This window comes from Dipodomys merriami, unplaced genomic scaffold (genome assembly GCF_024711535.1).
Source record: "Dipodomys merriami isolate MVZ:Mamm:240054 unplaced genomic scaffold, mDipMer1.0.p SCAF_8, whole genome shotgun sequence".
In the NCBI taxonomy this organism is placed as follows: Eukaryota; Metazoa; Chordata; class Mammalia; order Rodentia; family Heteromyidae; genus Dipodomys; species Dipodomys merriami.
Window position 1 is genome coordinate 32286674 of NW_027206401.1, and position 26005 is coordinate 32312678.

The 26005-nt window shown below is 36.4% G+C and overlaps 2 protein-coding genes across 10 annotated transcripts in view; one reads left to right on the plus strand and one right to left on the minus strand.

Annotated features, from left to right (window-relative positions):
- Positions 1-21316, plus strand: part of Sesn1 (sestrin 1) — an 88633-nt gene extending 67317 nt beyond the window's left edge. For both annotated transcript variants that reach the window (XM_070010578.1, XM_070010579.1), the window contains exons 2-10: positions 6452-6517; positions 7282-7482; positions 8266-8448; positions 11007-11249; positions 14249-14396; positions 16442-16554; positions 17843-18033; positions 19278-19422; positions 20174-21316. In XM_070010578.1, the coding sequence (XP_069866679.1) occupies positions 6452-6517; positions 7282-7482; positions 8266-8448; positions 11007-11249; positions 14249-14396; positions 16442-16554; positions 17843-18033; positions 19278-19422; positions 20174-20260 (1377 nt within the window). In that variant the 3' untranslated portion in view covers positions 20261-21316. The remainder of the gene's footprint in view (positions 1-6451; positions 6518-7281; positions 7483-8265; positions 8449-11006; positions 11250-14248; positions 14397-16441; positions 16555-17842; positions 18034-19277; positions 19423-20173) is intronic.
- A 352-nt stretch (positions 21317-21668) lies between these two features.
- The window catches only part of Armc2 (armadillo repeat containing 2), a 106377-nt gene continuing 102040 nt past the window's right edge, over positions 21669-26005 (minus strand). For 6 of the 8 annotated variants that reach the window (XM_070010978.1, XM_070010981.1, XM_070010980.1 and 3 more), the window contains exon 18: positions 24902-25954. In XM_070010978.1, the coding sequence (XP_069867079.1) occupies positions 25797-25954 (158 nt within the window). In that variant the 3' untranslated portion in view covers positions 24902-25796. Of the gene's footprint in view, positions 21817-24669; positions 24688-24901; positions 25955-26005 lie in introns of those variants that run through there. The other 2 variants (XR_011369442.1, XR_011369443.1) reach the window with 2 other exon arrangements.

A 26005-nucleotide genomic window follows, 5' to 3' on the forward strand; every position in this document is an offset into this window, starting at 1 on the left:
CTTGCAGCCATGCTCCAGTCTTTTTTGTTCTAGTTTTCGTTTGTAAATAGTTTTAGTTTTTTTTGTTTTTTGTTTTTTGTTTTTTTGTTGTTGTTGTTGTTTTTGGGTCCAGTCGTGGAGCCTGAACTCTGGGCCTGAGCGCTGTCCCACAGCTCTTCAGCTCAAGGCTAGTGCTCTACCACTTGAGCCACAGCGCCACTTCCAGCTTTTTTCTTTTTGCTTATGTGGTGCTGAGGAATCGAACCCAGGGCCTCAGTCATGCAAGGCAAGCACTCTACCACTGAGCCAACTTCCCAGCCCTAGTTTTAGTTTTTTAACACCTTTCAAATAGGGCTTTGAATGTTTTGTCCAAGTCAGAGTCAAACTTGATCCTCATTTTTCTGCCTTCCAAGTAGCTGGTCCCATACTGATTCATGTAGTGATACCATATATATATATATATATATATATATATATATATATATATATATATATATATATATATATATATATGGTCTTTCATATTCTGAAAATGGGTGGTTGTTATTATACACACACTGATGAGAAAACATATCAACATTCTGAAGCAACCTTGTAATGGTGGAGGCTACGGTCATCTCTTTCGAAGATAGTAATTAGTACTGTTGAAGGGAGGGGACTTTTCTTCTCATATTTAGTTTGCCTAGCCACACCCTCACAGAAAATCTGTGAGAGTTATGCTGTGATTAACATTACATCTGTTTTCAAAAAGGGCATTTGCTGTTAGAAATTCTGCTTCCTGGGATTGACCAAAATTTGTTGAGTTAAATTTAGTTTCTCATCACTACAGATGGATAAATAATTGAAGTAACCTAAATTGGAAGTTATGAAATAAATGCATATAGTGTGGCTTATGATCACTCCATGAGCATAGTATCTGCTTCACAGGCTGATAACAGGGTCATTCTAAGACTGACTTTTATTTTTTTCAGGAAGATCACTAAGTATTCACTTCATGTGTAGCTAACAGAACATTACTGAAAGGTTGCAGGCACTATAGTTCAGGTGGTAAAGTGTTGCTCACACTCATACAAACAAATGGTATTGACTGGGCTCAACTAAAAAGTTCATTGATTCTTACTGATAATATTATGGTGTGTATATGTATAATTTGTAAAATATAGTTATATAACATGAGATATTGCGAGCAGTGATACTATTGTTACTTTATTATTATCATCATCATCCCTCTTTCACAAATTAGATCCTATAATTTAGAAGTTCAGTTGCATTTACTAAAAAGTAGAGATGTGATTTTGACCCATACCTTACTGTTCTGTACTTTTCCCTTATTACCTAGGGAGATGGTAAATAGTGGTATTTATTTTGTGCCATTAAAAAAAAAAACCTTTATAAAAGTTCCAGTGAGAATTAGTTCAATTGGGTCACCTGTTTACTTTTCCCAGAAGTGTGTTTGTGTACAATGGAAGGCTGGTTGGAGTAACTCTACTTCCTGTCAGTATCAGTCTCAGAGCTCATTCATAACATTTCAGACATAACATTTCAGATTAGCTTTTTGTCTTGTGTTGGACATGAGATTAAGCAGAAAAGGTCTTGTCATGTTCTTATGTCCCTGTCATGTACACAATCCACTAGCCTCCAAATAAGTACATTTTAGTGGTATTAGAATTGGAATAATTGTTTCTTCTTTTCTGTTTAGGAATTCATCTCCCTTTCTTCCTCATTTAATCTCTTCCCTTCTGCTTTTCCCCAATTTTCTCCCCTCCCTCATACCCCACAACCTCTTCAATTTATCTGGAATATGGTTTTGGCAATACAAGTGTAGAAGTGTGAGCTGAGCAAAATTGTGTTTCACCTAAAATTAGAATTAAGATGGTAAAAGGAGATTTTTGAATATCAGGGACGCCTTTTAGTTTTGCCATTCTTCTGACACAGCTCTCTTGCTATATTGATAACTCATCAAAAAACAAATATAATCTCAACGCTAAGAGGATTGAATAATGTGTCTCTAATCCATACCAAAGAACATTTGCTTTTTTTTTTGGCCTTTTGTGATTATCTATCTTTATCTTCACGTTATAATGTTGACAGACATAGTGATATCAAAAAGAATATATTTCTAACGATAATGGAGATGCTTCTTTTATCATTGAAGGCTTGAGGAAAAGGGCCTCTGAGTTTGGCAATGTTGGTGGGTTCATAAGTATTTGAGAACTACTTATGACAACTAGGAAAGGCTTGTTATGCATGTAAGAAAAATTCCACTTCTGGAGCAACCATGTCTACCTTCTTGAGATTGTAAAATTATTTTGTAATAATTGGAATATAAAGTATGTATTTGATATTGAAATAATTTCAGAATAGTATAATTTTGCCTAATTATTTAATACCCATGTGGTATTAATTTGGGCACATTTAAACAAATGCCACCTACAAGCTGCTAATATATTTATAGGATAAAGTCCTATAAATGAAATTTCTAAGACCTTTTCTTTCTCTTTACAAATTATATATATCCTGCCCTTTTTTCTGCCCTTCCCCAAGAAAATACTGTGAAGATCTTTGAAAATATATGTATATACATATATATATTTGTATATTCCTTATATAGAATTGCTTCATTCTTTGTAAGAACAGCATGCTATTTTACTTTACTGAAACAGTGCTCTTGATGATCACTTAGCTTGTTTTCAAGTCTTGTATTATTAGGAACAATGTTGCAGTGTTGACACTTTGAATAGAGTTGTGATTCAAAGAGTAAATGACAAATTTTGATCAATATTGCAACTGTAGAGGTATTGAAGTGTTTATATTCCTTGTGTCTTCTTTATTAGCATATATTAGTTGTTACACAGGTGTATACAATGTATCCTCTCTATCACTTTCCCCATCCCACCCTCCTTCTTAAGGCAATTTCATCAGGTTTCATTGTTATATTTTCTACATACAAATAAACTACATAGACCATATTCATCCTCATTCATCCTCTTTCTTAGCACCCACTGGTGCCCCCATCCCAATAGGAGCTCATGTTACTTTCCTGTCATACATTTTTTTAGTGTGCATTAGTTGCACAAAAGGCTTTTACTCTTGTAGTTCAGATGTGCATATATTATGTGTTGCTCAGAATAATTCCACCCCCATCAATCCTCTGTTGATTAACAACTTTCATGCTGCCTTCATACACAGTTCTGTTTCACAATGACCCTCCATTTTTCCTTTTCCTCTCCACTTATAATAAATAATCCCATATTGAGAATCATGTTGTGTGTGTTTGTATCCTTATGTATGTGGGCATATGTATGTATATACATGTTCATGAGTATGGATGTCTTTTAGTTCTAGTTTCTACATAAGAGCAAAAACATACAATACTAGGCATTTTCCCCCTCACTGAAAAAGCACTCCCATCAGCAATGTATAAGTAATAAATGATTATTTTTCCATTCTACCCATCCTGAACAGAGCCTGTTAGGACTTCTTTTTAATTTTAAGCAGTCTTTCTGTATTCTTTTTAAAAGGTATATCTATATAATTTTGGTTGTAGGGCTTGAATTCTGGGCCTAGGTGCTGTCCCTCAGCTCTTCAGCTCAAGGCGAGCACTTTACCACTTGAGCCACAGTACCACTTCCGGTTTTCTGGTGGTTAATTGGAGATAAGAGTCTCATGGACATTCCTGCCCAGGCTGGCTTTGAAGGATGATCCTTAGATCTCAGCCTCCCAAGTAGCTAGGATTACAGGTGTGAGCTACTGGTGCCATGCTATGTTGAGCATTTTTAAAGCCAGTCTTTACTTTTACTTTTCTTTGAACTTTCCATGTCCTTTGGTATTTCCTGTAAGAACATTGAGTGTTTTCTTACTGATTTGTATTATGTTTTTGTTTTTTTTTCCTCCAGTCCTGGGGCTTGAACTCTGTCCCTGAGCTTCTTTTGCTCAAGGCTAGCACACTACCACTTGAGCCATGGCACCGCTTCTGACTTTTTCTGATTATGTGGTACTTAGGAATTGAATCCAGGGCTTCATACATGCTAAGCAAGCACTCTACCACTAAGCCACATTCCCAGACCTATATTTTGTATTTTTTTTTAATATTTAGACATGTTTTGGGAATTGCAAATATCTCCCAATTTTCTGTTCATATTGACTCATTTTTTTTCACATGTGCAAGTATTTGTCATCAGATTTATCAATAGCATTCTTAGATCTCCTGTTTTTTTCTAGTATTATAATTTCTTTGGTGTTTTTTGTTTTGTTTTGTTTTTTACATTTAGCTCTGATTTGTTGTGGAATAAACTATGGCTTAGGATTCTTTTTTTTTTTTTTTTTTTTTGGTCCGGTTGTGGGGCCTGAGCACTGTCCCTCAGCTCTTCAGCTCAAGGCTAGTGCCCTACCACTTGAGCCACAGCGCCACTTCTGGCTTTTTTCTTTTTGCTTATGTGGTGCTGAGGAATCGAACCCAGGGCCTCAGGCATGCAAGGCAAGTGCTCTACCACTGAGCCAACTTCCCAGCCCAGGTTCATTTTTTTTAATGAGTGGCTATTCAGTTGTCCCTAAATCACTTGTCAAATCCATTTTTCCCATATTTGAAGTGATACCCTTTCATAGACTAAAGTCCTAAGTATATCTTAGTTATGAAATGAGTAATAAAACCTTAAGACTGAAATGCATTTTAAGATAATTTTCAGAGATTAAAGAAATGAGAAAGGATAAATGTTGATTTTATATACTTTTATACTTTTTAACCACTAAAATTTGTTTAAAAATATATACCACCCAAATTTGTTTAAAATATATATATATATATATATATATATGTGCTGGATCAGAGATTCAGCAATTAGAAAGGCTATGGAGTCATCCTTCATATAAAACGCTGCTAAGTTGATATTGAACAACAGGAGCATGTTTCCTTCTGCCATTTGTTATAGGCTATTAAAATTGGTACACATACAGGACTAGTGAATTTAGTGTCTCTTAATGAAGTGCACGTCATATACTATAACCATATACTAATAACCAGACTAAGAAATCACTAACCTCTAGTATAAGATTAGACATATTATAGGTTCAGTTGGCAAATATATACCCTACTTTGAATCTAAATCTTGATTTCTCCTGCTAAAAAAAATCAGTTTTGTCATGCATACTTAATTATTTTAATCTATTCTGCTCAAAAGATTTTCATTCAATTGGAACAAATTTCTGGACCCACTGCTCCCTCTTTTTTATTTTAAATGGAAAACATGTGGTTCATATCATGAAGATCATGAAGATCTTCTTGAAACAGTAGGAAAAGAATAGAAATAATATTTGCATGTAATGTAAAAAGCAGGGGGTTAATGTTTAGTTGTATAAGCTCTAAAAGTTGTTTTGTTTTTGGTGGTGGTGGTGGTAGTGGTGTGTGTGTGTGTGTGTGTGTGTGTCCATCCATCTGTCCATCTTGGGGCTTAAACTAAGGACCTAAGCACTGTCCTTGAGCTTTTTAGTTCTAAGCTAGTGAGTCGTGGCTCTTCTTCCAATTTTTTTGGTAGTTAATTGAAGATAAGGGTCTCATGGACTTTCCTGCCTGGGCTGGCTTTGAACTGCAATCCTCAGATCTCAGCATTCATAGTAGCTAGAATTAGAAGCATCAGCCACTAGTGCCTGGGCATCCAAAACCTTTTTTTTTTTTTTAATGAGACTAGATTAATAAGATATGACTTTGCTAAGGGAATGAGATATTGTTATGCCTTTATTTCTGAAGTACACTGTGTTGGAAAGGACAGGATCTAACCTAGGTAGTTACTGTGTTAATCATGCTACATACAAAATTCTAGATTCACTATGCCAAAAAGGGGGAAAACCATTTCTTTCAGATTTACTTGAGCTCTCTACATACATTATAGGCAAGATGCATAGCATCCCATAAATAAAAAGTTTTAAAGCAAGCCTAGACACAAAATAAATTTCTCTAAAAGTTATTTTACTCTTTCTCTTTTGCACTTAACTAATTTTTATTTCTCATATTTCTGTGCTTACTGTGAGGTGTTATTCTAGATGCAATAATGATTATACTTCCTTTTTAAGGCATCTGTGTGGAACTATGGCCTTTTCATTTCCTGACAAGATGCATGGGGATTGATATTTTGGTTGAATTTTGGATGTACAAACACATCGGTCTTATTTTGTATCACTGACAGCCCACAGGGTTGGCTGCTATGTGCTGAACTTTCTGTTCTAGACTTTCTGCCAAGTACTTTATGCAAAACTCTGGTTTTAGTGAAACAGGTTTTATTGTTTTTAGTCAGAGTCATATTATAAAATGTTAGCTGTGCCGTGCAAACAGAAGAGTTGGTATGTATATATAGCCATGAAAACAAATTACCACAACAGTCCTGACTTTGTTCAACTTGTTGTTTTTCCTCCCATTCCTGTATCTCAGTTCATGTTGTTTACTGCTACAGGCCTGAGATGGTGTCATTTTCTTTTCTAGGAACTTGGAATTAGAATTCCTCGACCACTAGGACACGGACCAAGCAGATTCATCCCAGAAAAGGAGGTATGTTGTTTGTGAAAGTAGACAGTGAACTGCATGCTTTTAAGGAAATGTTTTCATGACCTACATCTTGGTATTTGAATGATTATTGGTCAACAAAGTGTTTTTTGCAGTTGATGACAGTTAATCATACTTTGGCAGTGAGTTTATGGGATTAGAAAGCTGTTGTAGACATGTTGATTTCTAGTATGTCATAATGTTTTTTAAACACCCATATTTTTAATCAAATAAAGCTGAGACTTGTTTTTGACTGATAATATTCCACCTGCTTATATTTAGATCTTGCTTAATTAGGTGTGCCTGTAAACTGAATTACTTGTTCTTGACCATCTCCACAGGCTATTTTGAACTCTAAGTTGGGTCTTTAATTCTGCATGTGTAAAAGGGTTTATGCTTTGTTTTCATGCAGATTGTTGCTATTAGTTAATTTTGGTTCTCCTTAAATTTAATGAAAGTGGGCACTATTATAAGAAAAAGCTTTCGTGTCTGCTTGCAAACTCTGCAAATTTGATAATCTAAATCTGCTTCTTTGTCTGGACTCTGGCCAACTCTGCAAGCAGCTGATCTTGATGGCCTTTAACATTCAGCCTTGGTTGTTTATTCCCTACTGTATAATGTGTCTTCTGTTTTGCTACAAGTTTAAATTCATAACCCCTCTCTTAAGCCAAATTTAATTTGCTTCTAAATGACACAATGCAGCCAATGCACGTTATCTTTAACACCAATTTATAATTTACATAACCCTGGCTTTCTTCTCATTTATACAGATTCTCCAAGTGGGGAGAGAAGACGCACAGATGCATGCTTTATTTGCAGATTCTTTTGCTGCTTTGGGTCGTTTGGATAACATTACATTAGTGATGGTTTTCCACCCACAATATTTAGAAAGTTTCCTTAAAACTCAACACTATCTACTGCAAATGGATGGGCCATTACCCCTACATTATCGGCACTACATTGGAATAATGGTTTGTAAACAACATTTGATGAAAAATCCTGCATGCCTGAAATCTCTAAGAGATTTAATTGCTTTAAACATAGGGATAAATACTTACATTCTGACTTGTAATTGGATTCCTATAAAGAAATATCTATTTGGGCTAGAAATGTGGCTTAGTGGTAGAGTGCTTGCCTATCATGCATGAAGCCCTGGCTTCAATTCCTCAGTACCACATACACAAAAAAGCCAGAAGTGGTGCTATTGCTCAAATGGTAAAGTGCTAGCCTTGAGCTAAAGAAGCTCAGGGACAGTGCCAGAACTAGAAAAAAAAAATAGCTATTTTTCCTGTTTTTATGACTTTGAACTCAAGTCCAAAAAAATTCTAACATATATTTATACTATGCTGAGAGCCATTTTTATGTTCAATAAAGTTGAACATAAGACCTATCTTATTCTAAATACTTAATATGATACAGTAGTGCTAAACCTGATCAGTTTGTAAGTTATATTCCATTTTTATGCTCGGCAACTTAATTGAATTTTCTTAAACTGAACTTCTAAAATTTATATGTCGGTAAAATTTCTATAGTTCAGATTTATTTTTTTAACAAATACTTGTTCTTGGAATAATTCTGAAGTATTTCCTATGAAGTAGTTGGACCTTTTAGTTTCTACATGAAAACTGTATCTCTGTAGTTCACAGAAAAGTTTAAAAGATACTAATTAAAAACAACTTTGATATTGAAACAGATTGGTAATAGTTCAAGATTTTCATACCTATAGTTAGAATATCTTTTTGTTTTCTCTTAAGGCTGCAGCGAGACATCAGTGCTCCTACCTGGTGAACCTGCACGTAAATGATTTCCTTCATGTTGGTGGGGACCCCAAATGGCTCAATGGTCTAGAGAATGCTCCTCAAAAACTACAGAATTTGGGAGAACTCAACAAAGTATTAGCCCATAGACCTTGGCTTATTACCAAAGAACACATTGAGGTATGTAGTAATGTATCTTGAGCATCATTTAAAATTTTTTAAAGATAGGCTTACTGAAAAAGTGCACAAAAAGTACAGAGTTTCTATTTTTCAGCTCCCTCTCAGATACATTTTCCTACTATTATCAGCATCTGGGATTTTCTATGGTACATTTGTTGATCAATGTTGATTTGTTGCATCCTTCACAATGGGTTCACTCTTCGTGTTGTAAAATTCCAGAGATTTTACAAGTGCATGTCGTCATAATATGATTGCTATAGAATATAAAGGAGCAAATAGTCATGTCCCTATGCTTCCCCCTAAATGCATACAACTGCTGGCTTTTTTCCCTTTCTCGAAAAAGTTTTGCTACATTTTAGAATGCCATATATTCAGATTGGCCTTTATCAAAATGCAGTTGAAGTTCTTCCTTATTTTTTGATAACCTGAGAGAGCAGTTATTTCTGTTTTACTCCAGTGTATGGATATACCATATTTTATCCATTCACCTATTAAAAGGACATCCTGATTACTGCCAGTTTTGGCCAATTATAAATAAAACTGTTATAACATTCATGGGTTAATATTTTAGTAGACAAAAGTTTTTAGCTCACTTGAGCAAGTTACTGCTAGGTCTTACAATGAGCTAATTTTCAGCTTTGTAAGAAAACTGTGCCATACCTAAACTATGCCATACCAGTCTCTGCATGCCAATAATGGTGAAGAAGCATTCCTTTGCCAGCACTGGTATTGGTGTTTTAAATTTTAGCCATTCTAACTGGCACTGCATTGTTAGTCATCTTTATTTTTTTGTAATGTCATCTTAAACTAATTCCTTCTGGTTCTACAGTAAATGACTAACTTTTTAAAAACATCTTTTTGGTTTACTCTTTCTGTAAACATCTACAATAATAGATGATGTCAAAAGGGATATAAGTATTTTATTAATCATATTCAAATTGTATTATATTGTCAAGGAGAAATTGCACAAGATTATAATGTAAAGATAAAGAATTACTTAGGCAGGTGCTCTACTACTTGAGCTACACCTCTTGCCCTTTTTGCTTATTATTTTTGAGATAAGGTCTCAGTTTTTTCCCCTGGGCCAACCTGGACTATGATCCCCTTATTTATATTTCCCATGTAGGGCTGGCATGTATACTACTTCACCCAACTGACTGTTGAGATGGAGTCTTGATGAGCATTGGCAGAATGGCTCAAGTGGTAGAGTACCTGCTTAACAAATTGGAGGCCCTAAGCTCAAATCTCAATACCACTACCAAAAGTTAAAAACAGAGATGAATCTGCACTGGGCTGGCCTTGAACTGTGATTCTCCCTATATCATCTTCCTGTTAGCTGGGACAATGCAGTCTGACCTATCCACACCCAACCTTAATTTATAACTTTTACATAAGTATAATTGATGATTAAAGAGTATTGAAGCCACTTCAGATTATTGAAGTTACTCTTTAACATTTTTTTTAGGAGACTTGATAACAAAACACATTTTACACAGTAGCTTCCACTTGAAACATATAAATATTGTTTGTTATGTTTGAACTAATAACAGTATAATTTATTATCTAACATCTGAAATACAACATATTTCTTTAAAAATGGATTTTGTAACCTGATGCTAGTGATTCAGACCTATTATCCTAGTTACTCAGGAAGCTGAGATCTGAGGATTACTGTTCAAAGCCAGCCAGGGCAGGAACACTTACCTTCAAATAACCACCAAAAAAACAGAAGTGGAGCTGTGGTTCAAGTGATAGAGTGCTAGCATTAAGCAGACAATCTTAGAGACATCATCCAGGCCCTGAGTTTAAACCACCTGGCACCAAAAAACAAATTGCACTGTTTTTAAATCAATATTCAAAAAATAAAATAAAATCCCAGCCGGGCACTGGTGCTCACACCTGTGATCCTAGCTACTCAAGAGTCTCAGGTTTGAGGCTCATGACTCAAAGCCAACACTCTTACCTCCAATTTACTGCCAAAAAGTTGGAACTAGAGCTGTGGTTCAAAGTGTAGAGAACTAGCCTTGAGAACCAAAGCTCAATGCCCAGGTCCTGAGTTTAAACTCCAGGACTGGTGCACGTGTGCACACACACAGACACACACGCACGCACACACACACACACACAGACACAAACAACTAATGTGTTATTAGCAGATGTTCTATTTACAAATATATTTTCATAAAAATTAGTAAATTGTAGGTTCTACATATTTCATGATGAAACTCTACCTTAAGTTTTATGTGGAATCCTGTTTTCAATGGATGATAAACTCTTCATTATTGTTTGTTTTGTACTGTGTGTGGTCTTAAACCTGGGGTCTCCCACTCTCATTGAGCTTTCTTGTTCATGACTGGTGTGCTACCACTGAAGCTATATTTATCTCAGATTTTAATGCCAGGGATGTCTTCAAACCCAAATCTTCCAGGTCTCAGCTTCCTGAGTAGTTAGGATTAAAGGCATGAGCCAAAGATACTCAAGCTATGCCATATAATTTTACTGATATGTCCAAGTATAAGATGTTCCTTAATTTCTTTTTCCCTCCTTCCTTTCCTAAGGAGCTTTTAAAAGCTGAGGAGCACAGCTGGTCTCTAGCAGAATTGGTGCATGCCGTAGTTCTACTCACACACTATCATTCTCTGGCCTCATTCACATTTGGCTGTGGAATCAGTCCAGAAATTCACTGTGATGGTGGCCACACGTTCAGACCTCCTTCTGTTAGTAACTACTGCATCTGTGACATTACAAATGGCAATCACAACATGGATGAGATGCAAGTCAACTCAGCAGGAAATATTATGGTAGGTGTCTATTATTACGGGTTTGTAATGAGACTATAATCACAATAATTGTTACATTTTCATTTGGCTCTTAGAAAATCCACCTTGTTAAGTCAGGTAGACACCTATTCATTCATTAAGGACCTGTCTACATGTTAAGGTATTTACAAAAATATAAGCCCCTCAAGGAGATTGCCCAAATGTAATTTTGGGTCAGGAACCATCAGTATGTACTCCATCAATGCCAGCTAACCTGAATGTCTACAATAGTGAGATAAGGAGAAGCTGAAAATAATGTGGTCTGTTAGTACACACTTCCTGGTGCCAAACAACCTTTTCTACAAAAGAAACAAGTTGGCTTCTTATTTGCTCAGCTTTTAAAGATTTAGTCAGTACTGATCTGGACATTTCTCCCCTTAAAAAATTCTTTGGCCAGGCACTGGTGGCTCACACCTATAATCCTAGCTACTCAGGAGGCTGAGATCCGAGGACCACGGTTCAAAGCCAGCCCAGGCAGGAAAGGTCCGTGAGACTTTTATCTCCAATAAACAACTCAGAAAACCGGAAGTGGCACTGTGGCTCGAGTGGTAGAGCGCTAGCCTTGAGCTGAAGAGCACAGGGACAGCGCCCAGGCCCAGATTCAAGCCCCACGACCGACCAAAAAATATTTTTTTTTTTTTTTCAGGGCTGGGAAAGTGGCTCAGTAGTAGAGTGCTTGCCTTGCATGAATGAGGCCCTGGGTTTGATTCCTTATACCACATAAACAGAAAAAGCGGTGCTGTGGCTCAAGTGGTAGAACGCTACCCTCAAGCTGAAGAACTGAGGGACAGCACCCAGTCCAGATCGACAAAAAAAAAAAAAAAAATTCTTTTTCATGACTAATTTTATAGAAACATACAAAAGGCATATGGATTGTAAATTTTGTTCTTTTTTTAAAACAGATAAGAATGGGGCTGGGAATGTGGCTTAGTGGTAGAGTGCTTGCCTACTATGCATGAATCTCTTGGTTAGATTCCTCAGTAACACATAAACAGAAAAAGCCAGAAGTGGTGCTGTGGCTCAAGTGGTAGATTGCTAGCCTTGAGCAAAAGAAGCTCAGGAACAGTGCCTAGGCCATGATTTCAAGCCCCAGGACTGGCAAAAAAATAAAAAATGAGTTAAGAAAAGTCTTGAGCTATCTGTATGTTTATATATATTATATATAAATGTATTAAATACAGGTATTGGTGGTGGTCCTAGAATTGGCAAATAAGTACTCTTACTCTCCAGTCACACCCATGTTTTATTATGTTTTTAAAACCTCCATTCTATGAACCATCCTAATTTTTTTTACCATATTTTGTGTGGCTACTGACATCTCAAAAACAAATGTAGAAATGCATCTACCAGAATTTTCAGTTTCATCATAATTATATGTTCCATCATGGAATTACTAAAGAGTTTAATATAGGGTATTTGGCCTGTACAAAGCATATGAAAATCACAGTACAAGTAAATAGATTATCTTTTAATATAACATTATCCTGACAGTCATTCTGTAACAAATATTTTTCAAATTATCTGTTGTATACAGTTACTGTGCTAGATTCTGGATATATTCCAATAAATTGAACAAGTCCCCCATCCTGGGGGAAAGCTGGCTCCTGACAAACTTCATACAAATAACAATTATAAGTTGTGACTGGTTCTATGCGAGATTAATTACAGGTTATGAAGTAGGAAATAGATGATTAGAAGAAACATGTAACCTGACACAGGAAGGATCAGTCAGTAGAAGCCAGGAAAAATTGGAAGATAGATCTAAAAACCTTCCTGGCAAAAGAAATGAAATTTATAAAGGGGGAATTACTAATATTATATCTGAACTTTGAGAGTTGATACTTTGAGACTTACTTGTTTTATAAAGTATATATGCCATGGATTTGATCCCATGTTTAGAGTAAGGATGCAATAAAGTATAGAAGTACAAATCATTTGTCTACTTGGCTACTCCTTACGTGCCAAGACCCTTCACTGTAGATGTGATACTGCTAGTCATCACAGCAAGTAACAGCTGCTATCCCCTTTGCAGAGGTCAGGTGGCCAACTCCAGCCATGTGAGGACAAGTTTCACTTTTAACTGGTAAATTGTGTAAATGGACAGTTACTATTTTAAAGATCATTAGAGGTAGACATGTTGACAATATGTGCAGTATACAGTTGATACAAAAACTATTATATAATACAAAACTATTAAACTTTGTGTATCTTATTTATCTAATTGAGCAACTAGAAGTTAACTTTTTAAACATTCAGAATTTTTTTTTTTGCCAGTCCTGGGACTTGAACTCAGGGCCTAGGCACTGTCCCTGAGTTTTTTGTTGTTGTTTTTGCTCAAATAGCACTTTTTCACTTGAGCCACAGCACCACTTCCAGCTTTTACTCTTTATGTAGTACTAAGGAATCAAACCCAGGGCTTCCTGCATGCTAGGCAATCACTCTACCATTAAGCCACATTCCCAGTCCATCAGATCTATTTTAGTATTTAAAACAACACGAATAGTAATGGCTATTATTGACTTTTAAAGCAATTGATAAAGATCATTTTCTCTTATATTTTAAAATCAGAATATATATATATATATATATATGCGCCCAGTAGGCTAAAGTAATTCTAATTATTTATGCATGTACAATAAAATTATGAAGAAATCTATCTTTACTATATTCTGGTAAGACAATTTTTGGGGGGTGGGGAGCCTTTTACCAGTACCAGTGTTTGAACTCCCAGCCTCATGCTCTTGCTCAGCTTTCTAGCTCAAGACTGAACTCATCCACATCTCCAGTCCAGAATTTTGTTGGAGATGAGTTTTGTAGACCTTTCTGCCTGACTTGATCCTCCCGGTTTCAGCATCCTGAATAGCTAGGATTACAGGTGTGAGCCACCAGGGTCTGGCAATATACAAATTCTTAAGAGACAGACTTAATAAAATTCCATTCTACAACTGCCCTGTGTAACATTGTATTTGTTCTGTCTTCAGGTAAGTGATTCCTTCTTTGAGGTCGAAGCCCTCATGGAGAAGATGAAGCAGTTACAGGAATGTCGAGATGAAGAAGAGGCAAGTCAAGAGGAGATGGCTTCACGTTTTGAAATAGAAAAGAGAGAGAGCATGTTTGTATTCTCTTCAGGTAAAAGCAACATGAACACAGTGGATATAATTTATATTGCAAACCCTTTTTAATTGAAGTAACTAATTTACTTAATTTCAGTAAGTTTTAAAACATCAATCTAAATATCTCTTTCCTTTTAGGGAGGCTACTGCATTAGGTATCCCTTCTTTGAGATAATTTTTAAAGCAGGCAACTATAACACGGGAAAATAGCACTAGACATTAGGTTTGGTTTCTGGCACTAAAATCACTGCTAATAAGCTTTGTGAAGTAAGTCACTTAACATGTGTATGTCCCCTTTAATTCTTTTAAAACGAAGACACTGAATTAATAAGGCCTCAAAATTGTTTTGAGCTTTTCTATGATTTGGAAAAGGAGCTGTTTATTAAATTATCAATAACATTAGTTCTTTGTGCTTAACCTTTATATGCACGCCTTAGAATGTAATATGTAAACCATGTAATTTTAAAAGCTTATGAATGTTCTCTAAATATATTTTGACAAGCACAGAGAAGGAGAATGTGTTACAAACATCAAGTTTTATAGCAAAGAAAAGAAAAAATGTACGAAGAGAGATTGATTGCTAACCTGTTGTTCTTAAGGGAAAGTTTTTGTTTCTATTCATGCCTGAAGATGTAGAATTTTCATAAATATTGTATTTACTTAAAAACTGTAATCTTACCAGGCACTGGTAGCTCACGCCTATAATCCTAGCTACTCAGGAGGTTGAGAACTGAGGATCATGGTTCAAAGCCAGCCTGGGCGAGAAAGTCCAGTCCATGAGACTTAACCTCCAAACAACCACCAAGAAACTGGAAGTAGAGCAGTGGGTCAATGTGGTAGAGTCCTAGCCTGGAGCAAAAAAGCTCAGGTACAGCACCCAGACACCTGAGTTCAAGTCCCATGGCAAAAAAAAAAAAAAAACACCTAATCTCATAAACTCTTCAACATAATAAAAGGAACAAGGCTTACAGATACTACAGGAACTTTTAGATCATAACTGGTTTTAATAGTTATTATCACTTTAAAGATTGGCCAAGTCCAGGTGAATCTGATGGAGGTGCATTGTATGCACAGCCATTTGGACAACCAATTGATGCTAATAAAAAATGTGAGGTGAAAAGATTCTATTTCAAAATGTGAAGCCATGTCTTCTTGACTTGCTTCTTTAGCCAAGTGGTTGTCCAGACATTGAACTTTAAGCTTACTTATTAAGCTTTAATAAAACCAATAAATTAGGGTGGGGACACAGAACGAGAGACTATCGAAGGAGGAATGAAAATATTAAAAATTAAGCTATGAATGTTTTATTCATTTTGGCAGAACTTGGATTTGAACTCAGGGCGTTATGCTTACTTGGCAAGCACACCTCCCTCAGCTTGCGCCATATCTCCAGCCCTATTTGCTTTAGATTATTTTTCAGCGTCTCGCTTTTTGTTCAAAGCCAGTCTCCTATCTCTGGCCGGGGCACTACCATGCCTGGATTTTTGGTTCAGGTAGAATTTTGCTAACCTTTTTCCTGGGCTGGCCTCAGACTACCACCATCCCAGTTTCTTTCTCTGAGTAGCTAGTATTACTACAAGTGTGAGCTAGCACACCCCGTATGAATATTTATAACAAACAAACAAAAAAAAAAATCTGGGGCTGGGAAGGTGGCTCAGTGGTAGAGTGCTTGCCTTGCATGCATGAGGCGCTGGGTTCGATTCCTCAGCACCACATAAGCAAAAAGAAAAAAGCTGGAAGTGGCGCTGTGGCTCAAGTAGTAGAGTGCTAGCCTTGTGCTGAAAAGCTGAGAGACAGCGCCCAGGCCCAGAGTTCAGGCTCCATGACCGGACCCCAAAAAAATAAATAAAATTTTAAAAAATCTTATTTTACCACTTCCTATTTACTGATAAGCTACTACTTGATAATGTTTTAAGCCTCCCTCACTTTCTCGTTTTGATTGATAGCACTTTTTTTCCAAGAACATGTTATCCCGTTTTTAGATGTTAGGAGTAAAATGAATCTTAATCAGTATCCTGACTTCTAAAACCTTTCAATGGCATTTAAAAAAAATTATTTCAGATGATGAAGAAGTTACACCAGCAAGAGATGTGTCTCGTCACTTTGAAGATACTAGTTACGGATATAAGGATTTCTCAAGACATGGAATGCATGTTCCAACATTTCGTGTCCAGGTAAAAAGTGCAACTTGTTTATATGCACAATTAGAAAAACTCAGATTTGAGAAAAAGTGACCTAGATTTGAAAATTGCTTCATAAGCAGTATCTAAGAAGCAGGACCAGCTATGGCCTCTAGTTCCCGAAAAGAAAACTTGAAACAGTTGAACTATAAGATTTTTGTTTCTTTGCTTAAAAAGCTAAGTTACTGTTTAAAGGGAATTTTTTTAGGCATTAGGAAGAATTAAACTTGCTGTGAAACAATAGATTAGAAATCATGAAATATAATAGGTTAGAAATCAATGAAATTTTTATGAAGGGAGTTAAAGTTTAAAGGATTTGGATGGTCAAAACAAAGGGCAGGTAAGATTATAGCTCAGCAGTAGATGACTTGCCTAAACTTGATAATTAAGACCCTGGGTTTGGTTCTCAGCACTGCCAAAAGGTAGAGGAGGGAATAAGCAAAGGATTGTAGGAAGTAATTTGGCTTCCGTTTAGGAATCAGAGACTGGGTTGTACCTACTTCTATGTTAGTGGGAAATTAATTTAAAATTAGATGTGACTGAAATATCAAAACAGTTCGAACGAGGGTTTTAAGTTTTGACCAGAGAGATGCTTTAGAAAAAATAAACAGGGAACAACATAATACTAGGCGCTTACTAGGTTTTGTTTGAAGTAGAAGGGAGGTAAAGAGACTTTTTTGTAGGAAAATGAATTAGAAGCTTCATTAATAAGGCTGAAAGGTGGTTAAGGCTAGGAGAATGAGTGATAAGTATATTGAATTAGAAATTCACTTTTTTTATTGTTGACCTATATTGAGAGAAGATGTTGCTATGTCACTCAGGCTGGCCTTAAACTCTAGATCCTCCTGCCTTGTTTTCCACTTCCCACCACCACCGCCAGTGCTGAGATCACAAGCATGAGCTGCTGTGACTGGCTTAGAAATTCCCTAAGTTTAAAAGGACTATTTGATTGGCTTCGGTGGGGGAAAATGAGAGAACTGTCGAACTAGGTCACCTCAATAGCCTGAGTGGAAAGACTTGGGGAAGCTTAAATTCAGTGGCTTGTAGGTAAGAGGAAAAGACTGCCTTTATTGGTTCTTAAACTCATTGTTACAAAATATAACCTTTTACATGTTGCAGTATGGAAATGGAGAGCACCATATTGGAATACAGATTGCTAGGCGCTCCAGGTGAAAGACAGTGAGTTGCAACTCCCAGCAATCTCACCACACTGCAGAGCTGGGGATACATAACTATTTGGCCACATTTTAATTATTTGTATGTGTTCTATTTCTATATTTAGGACTATTGCTGGGAAGACCACGGCTATTCTTTGGTAAATCGACTTTATCCAGATGTGGGACAGTTGATTGATGAAAAATTTCACATTGCTTACAATCTTACTTATAATACAATGGCAATGCACAAAGATGTTGATACCTCAATGCTTAGACGGGCTATTTGGAACTATATTCACTGCATGTTTGGAATACGGTTAGTCTGTTTCTTATGTTTAAAAAGATACTTTCCTCTACACCTAAATTACTTGGGTGCCTGGAATGTACCCAAACACAGATAATCATCCTCTCTCCCAGGAACTTATTTTTATGCTTCTTATGCTTCACAGAACAACTTTATTTCAGCTTCAGTTTTCTCCCTCTGTTCTAGCAAAGAGTGACTGGAAGGGAAAAGAAATGACAGATATCTCCAGGGAATGGGGGGGCGGCAAGTAAGATGGTCCCAGAACATAGATGAGAAGAAGCAGTTTGTCACCAAACATCTGGGTCTAATCTCTGTGATCCTCTACCTCTTGCCCCTATGGCTGTTCTCAAGACCCTTTGAAGAGTCCTAATCCCATTAATACTTCATCTAATGGAAAGCTTATGTTCTTACTGTTAGGTTTCAGCAACATGATGTTTTACAGAAAATGCAGTCAGCATACACTCACAAGTGCACACAAGCCCCATGCTCTATTGCTTTCTGGTTATTTTAGCTGTAAAACCAGCTTTCACTTATCCCTCAGTTTTATCTATGACTCTGGTCAAAAATACACAAGTCCTCTTTAATTTATCTAAACCACTCAGGCCTTTAAGGCATATCTGACCAGTTTTAAACTAATTTCTACTAATGTGTGACAGACTGTTGGTTTTAGCTTCTTAGGATAGTTGTAGTGCCAGCTTTGCCCAATACTCTTTTCCTCTGAAAACTCAATAGGCAGTGCCTGTGTGATCTGTAATGTATCGCCTTTGATTTATTGGAGGTACTTGTGAGACCATGTATAAGCCAGCCTCTGCTCCACCCACCTTCTGCTGTTTTTCTTGTCTGACCTCAGAAACTGCTTTTTACAGTTTTATAACATATAATAGTACCAATAATAAATGTAATTGCTGAATTTCTTAACTTCCTCACTGGTTTTTCAGATTTAGTTCCTCACAGTATGGTTGCCTGTTCACTGTAAATATATACTCTTACTAAATGCCCAGTGTTATTATGTTAATATTGTCATTTTTCAGGAATTGTTTTCTTGAGTAATAGAACATTTTCTCTTCCTCTCCCAAAGTTTACCTTTATGTTCACCTACCACCCAAAGGTGAATGTTATAAAGTTGTCATTTAGGGGGATCAGCTGCACACACAGAGGGAATACAGCATATACTACTACTGTATACTGTTGTAAAAAGAGAGCAGATTATACAGCAGATTAAACAGATTATCCTTCTCAACTATGTCTTTTAACAGATATGATGACTATGACTATGGTGAAATTAACCAGTTATTGGATCGTAGCTTTAAAGTTTATATCAAAACAGTTGTTTGCACTCCTGAAAAAGTTACCAAAAGAATGTATGATAGCTTCTGGAGGCAGTTCAAGCACTCTGAGAAGGTATGTACCTACTGGGGTTGTTTACTCTAGCTCGGCATTGATGCTTACTTTCCTTTACCTAACTTAGTGGCTCTCAAACCAAAGAGCATTCCAGGACAATTGTCTCAGGTACTCCTTAGTCAGGGGAGGGAGCCTCATTTTGACAGAGTAAAAGAATAAAGGCAGGAAGGTGAGTGCAGTTCTGGCATAGCTATCACCACATAGAAGAAAGAAGACTATTTGGCAGGAGCTCTTTTCAGTCATAGTGTAGAAGCATTCTTATAAAAATTAATGAAAATTTGGCAGGGGGTACTGGTGTTTTGCTAAATCAATATCTAGATTGTTTTTGAAGTATAACACAAAACATCTATCCATAAAGAAATCAGGTAGTTTTCTTTTGAGAAATTAATATCCTGTTCAGCAAACCCAGACTTCTAAGCTATTTAGTGCCACATACAAAATGTAGTTATTATATATTTGATTCATATAACTACGAATCAGATATTAAGAAAAAGTTGTCTTTGCATTGACTATGTAGACTTTTGCCATTGTTCACTATATTTACATAGCATTATAAATAATGTAGAGATGGGTTGCAATGTGCATGAGGGTATTCCACAAATACTGTCTTGGAACTCCAAGAACATCCTAGAACCAGTCATCCATGGGATATTAAGAGCCAACTGTTTGTGGTGTTTATTAAATGATTGGAAAAGCTGTGCTCATGAGTGTTTATAACTCTCCTTTACCTGATGTTGTATTTTATATTCAGGTTCATGTTAATCTGCTTCTTATAGAAGCTAGGATGCAAGCAGAACTCCTTTACGCTCTGAGAGCCATTACTCGCTATATGACCTGATGCCTTTCCTCCATTAAAGATGATTCTGGAATGCTCAGCAAATATAGTCTACAAGGGGAAGGTACCAAGCCCCAGGACCAATGGTAGATAAAAGAATTCAGAATCCATTGTGCCATGATTCCTTTAGTTTCTGCTATTCTACTGTGGAAATGCCACTGCTGGCACAAGCAGTGAGTGCTTGGCAGCTTAAGGTTTAGAGCCATGAAGAAGGGCTGCTGTTCACAGTATTTTGCTTCTTGACAGTACAAGATGCTGAATAATTGTTATAATACAGCAACTAGTAATTCTCCAAATCCTGTTGCTTTTATGTTAAATAAGATAACAAGAATTGGAGCATGCAGAGAATGGGACTTCGATAATGACTAAGATTTACACAAAGAATTTTAGAAGAACTTGGTGCTGCTATCCTGGCTGGTGGAATGAATTAGATGGCTGTTACAGTTAAGCCAGTAGTGACTCAAGTGAATACTGCTATTATCTGAGCCTACGTACAGAATTTGTGTGGTTTCCAATTAAACTTGCGTACATGAGGGTGGGGGTGCATCTAAGAAAAACATAGAATTATTACAGCTAAGACTGTTTTGATGGTAACATATCATTTCTTTCATTGTAGTTTTTAAATTCAGTTATCGGATGATACTAAATTACAGAGGCATTGTTAAAGATTTTCTTCAAAAAGCAATCTTAAATGAAATTGTGTGAATTGTAGAAAAACTGGCTGTGTTTTGTTAAGCTGTTTCACAAGATTCTCCAACATTGGAGCAGCTGTCTGTGGGAAATGTCACTGTAGACTGCTGTGCAGTCCCAGGTGCCATCCATCCCTGTGCTCCATCCACCTAATGGTCCCTACTTTAAAGGATGTGCAGCTCCTTAAATAATAAAAGCTGGAAAATATTTTTAGTCAGGTTATCACATTTGATTTACAAAACTGCTAACTTTGAAATACAAACAGGTTTGAAAAAATGTATTAAGTACTTTGTATTCTGGAAGCGTGAATTTGCTTTTGAAGTCTGTCAGTATTACTGGTATTTTTCAATAAAGAATAATTTTCTCCAATTTTCTTTGTTGTCTCAATTTCTTAGTCTTAGCTTCATAATTAGTAACAATTCTGGGATTCTATTTACTTTCAGAAAAGCCAAGTAGATTCACATTAACACTGTAATCAGACAAGAGACTGCTATTAAATGACAAAAAGTCCCGAGACCATTTTGGAGATACAAAGAAGAGTTTAGGGTCTTATAAGACCATTTATATTTTGAAAGTGATTGTTGTAGTCCCATGTCTGATCCATACCATACTCAATCAGAATATTAAGTTCCATTTTAGGGTGGAAGGGAGAGGATAGGGAAATACAACTTTGAATAGACAAGGTACTTTCAACTCAAGGATATTGTATTAGTCCATTTTCTGTAGGTGTTAGTAGAATACATAAGAATGGGTAATGAGATTTGATTTGTCTCACGGTTCTGGAGAAGATCCAGATTGGTAAAGCACATCTGATTAGGACCGCATGCTGCTTCAGCTCATTGTAGTAAAACAGAAGAGGAAGCAGGTGCCTGTGAAAGAAAAGGGGGGCCAAACTCTTGCAGTAGCCAGCTCATTCTTGTATGAAAAGTAACTCAATCATAGGATGTACCCCCCGTAAAACGTCCCCCCACCAAGCTGCACATCTCATCACTGCCAATACATGGAACTTTCAAGGGACACAGTCAAGTCATAGTTAATAGACCCTTGAGAGAAGACCATAACCTTAGAAATACCTTCAGTATATACTTAAAGAAATGTGTCTTTCTAGTTAGCTAACTGATACATACATGGTCCTACCCACTGAGTTGGTATCATGCCTATGCCTCTGTCTGTCTGCTGTCTTTCCATAGCAATACAAAGTGAACTCAATAAATAAGACTGCACTGGATATAATTTAGATTTTACTTATTCTTCCATTCATTATTTGCATGTTGATGGAAAATACAAAATTTCTACTACAGGATATTAGCATAAATAAAACAATTATTTAGATTGATCAATCATTGAAGCAAATTTTTTGATGAGTAAAATATGTTTATATCTAAAGTAGTATGAGTGCATGTGTGGTAAGAATGCCAGGAAAAAGAAAGCCTTACACTTCTTGGTGAGATTGTGAATCAGTCTGACCACTATGGAAACCAATCAGTATGGTATTTCCTCAAAAAGAATATAAACCTGGAGGAATGTAAATCAGCACACAGTAGCAATACCTGCACAGCATGTATATAGTAATGCTATTCACAGTAGCCAAGTGATGGAACCAGTCTATGATATATATAGACAAGGTTCAGCCATAAAGAACAAAATGCCATTTGCAGGACAATGGATGGAAGTGGAGATGATCATGTTAAATAAGCCAAATACAGACTACATCTAGATTTTCTTTTTAAGATGGGAGGATGGAAGGGAATAGAAGAGGGTAATTGAAGGATAAATATGTTCCAAAGTTCCATTATATACATACAGTATTTGAAATGTCATAAGCCCATTAAAGAAGTACAAAAGAAAGACAAAAAAGGAACAGTGTTTGTGATACAAAGCTGATGTCTCAATGCTTTTCATTTTCCTGTTACTTGTTTTCTATAAACAGGATTTTAGTGTCACTAAGTCATGTATATATGGTCGTGGGGCCTAACTCTGGGCCTGGTCCCTGTCCCTCAGCTCTTCAGCTCAAGGCTAGTGCTCTACCATTTGAGTCACAGCACCACTTCCGGCTTCTTTCTGTTTATGTGGTGCTGAGGAGTCAAACTCAGGGCCTCATGCATGCAAGGCAAGTGCTCTACCACTGAGCCACTTTCCTAGCTCCTCCCTGAGATGCTTTTGTTCAAGGCTTGCACTCTATCACTTAAGCCACAGCACCACTTCCAACTTTTTTCTGAGAAGTTTATTGGAGATGAGTATCACAGACTTTCCTGCCGAGGCTGGCTTTGAACCATGAGCCTCAGATCTCAGCCTCCTGAGTAGCTAGGATTATAGCTGTGAACCACTGGTACACCTAGCATGCTATGGAGATTTTGTTTTTAAAAGTTCTATGATCCAGCATTTTACTTGCTATGAGTTGAATGTTTCTCCTCAAAATTAACATGTTGAAGCACTAATGAAGTCTCTAGGAGGTAATTACGTCATTAGGGCAGAGCTCTTATGAGTGGGATTAATACCCTTAAGAGTCTCTCTCATATTCATTCATTCTCTCCCTCATTCCATGCACCTTGTGAACACTCAGCAGGAAGGCACTTCTGCAAATGAGGAAGAGGCCCTTACCAGGAACTGAATTAGCCAGTACCTTGATCTTAGACCTTATAGCCTCCAGAACTACAAGGAATAAACTTCAGTTGCTAATTCACCCAAAGTATCATGTATTTGTCATTACAGCCCAAAGTAACACTCGTGTGTGTGTGTGTGTGTGTGTGTGTGTGTGTGTGTGTGTGTGTGTGTGTGTAAAAGAAAGGCTATCAAGGAACTATTCAGATACCCATATTCACAGCAGCATTATCCACAATAGCTACCTGGACACAACACAAATGTCTAACAAGAGATGACTAGACAAACAAAATGTGACAAGAGTAAAGAGGGAGGGAAAGATAGACAAAGGGTGGCAGGGAAGAAGAATGGAGATAGATAACAACTCTGCCCTTAAAGAAAAGGAAATCCTGTCACAAGCTATAACACAGTTGAACCTTGAAGACATTAGGCTAAGTGAAATATGCCAGTTACAGAAGGACAAATACTATGTGGTTCCACTTGTGAGATCTAAAGTAGTCAAATTCATAGAACCAGAAAGTAGACTGGTGGCTGCCAGGCTGGGAAGAAGTACAGGAGTTATTGTTTAATGAGTATAGAGTTTCTGTTTACATGAAAAATTTCTAGAGACCTATTGCAGAATAATGTGAGTTAACACTATTGAATGAAACGTACCATTGTACTACTTAAGATGTAATATATATGGAGAGAAAGTACTATATTTTTGTACTATATATATAGTACAAAAGCAAGTAGATGATTTCAAATAGTGCATCTTGCAATGAATCTAAAGGGAAAGATTTGGTGTTAGAAAATAAGTATAATGCAAAAAAAATAAGTATAATGCATTCAAAAAGAAAATAAGTATAATGCATTCTACCATGAGTTGATTATAAATACTGAGGGAGGAGAATGCTTTAGATGAAGACTTTTTTTCCTCACTGAAAGTAAACGATATACCTTTCTGTGGATAAAATATAAACTTACATTCTTACATATGTGGGAGAGATTACCCCTCAGGAAGATTAAGCTATTTCATCTTAGACTGAACCCACTCACATGTACTTATGGTTTGTGGGCTACAGTGAAGTCAGTGTCCATATGGATTGGGCAGAGCCCTGACCAGTGATGAGTCCCAGATGATGCACCAGTGTGAAGTCCTATGCAGAAATGTAGGTTACTCTAATGGGCTTCTACAGCCCATCCACCCTGGGATAATAAATAACCCCATGGTTATTTTTAAGGTGAAATATAAGCTGTTAACAGCTTTTTTCCAAGCAGAGAACTAAACGTGCTGTTATTTCTAAATCTTCATTGGACTAGTATAGGATAAAAATAGTAATCTCAATTTCTTTGTCTTTTTAAGTCCTTTATTTGAAGGGAAACATATCCCACAAAGAATGACAGGCTAATTGCCATCATAATATTATTATTTACTGAATACCTACTACAAATCATACACTGGACAACCTAAGTATTTAATATTTTGCCCTAAACTACACTGTAATAAAATAGATAAAGTTCTCATTTGAAGTGTAAAGTCCAGATATTAAGTTATTTCCATAAGGCCCACATAGCTAGCAGGGGAAAGTCTGCCATAAACCCAAGCTTAAACTCTTTTCTGATGTCATCTCTGATAGACACAGAGATAGAATTAAAAGGACTGAGTCCAGTTATTTTATTTCAAATGAAAACAAAAGTAAAATACTCTCTTTCATCTGTTATACTTAATAAAAATAGCTGACCCAAAGCAGAGTTTGTCTACGTATTTCTTCTAACTTAAGGACCAAAAAACTACTGGTACCTAGTCAGAATTTTTATTTGTAGATGTACTAAGAATTAGTACAGTTGCTAAAATAGTTACATATATATGGCACCTCCCTACCATTCTTCCCATGAATAAAATCTAAGTCTTCACTTACATACTTAATGTAACTAATACACTAGTACATGCTTAAATTCTAAAACTTTTAAATTTGGATTTTAAGACCACCACTAATTTATCAAAGAATAAAAAGTCTTTAACTTAAAAATGCATATATTTTCATCATATACTCCTCATAGCAGAAAATACAACATGGATTTATTTTCCCAAAATACCTAAAAAGAGGAAATGCTTATTTCTTTTAAAATATTTAGGTTACTCACTAAAATCAGTACTTTAAAAACTTTCAATATTTGTTAATACTGAAAAAATGTTCATGTTTGTTACCACTTCTTAAGAACCAAGAAGACCTGACTTCCTGCTCTGCGGGTGATTTGCATCGTGTTAAAAAGAAGGAATAGGTAGAGGCTCCAGGAAGGTGTGGTGACTCTGAATTCGGTGTAGAAGCTGCTTTGCCACAGGTTTGAATTCGGTTTCCCAGTGGATTTTGTGATAGTTTTTTAGGTCCTGATCAGAACTGCCATCCAGTGCTAGTTCTTCATCTGTATCAGAAAAATTGAAATTATAGTATTTAGAAATGGAATCCTGCTGAA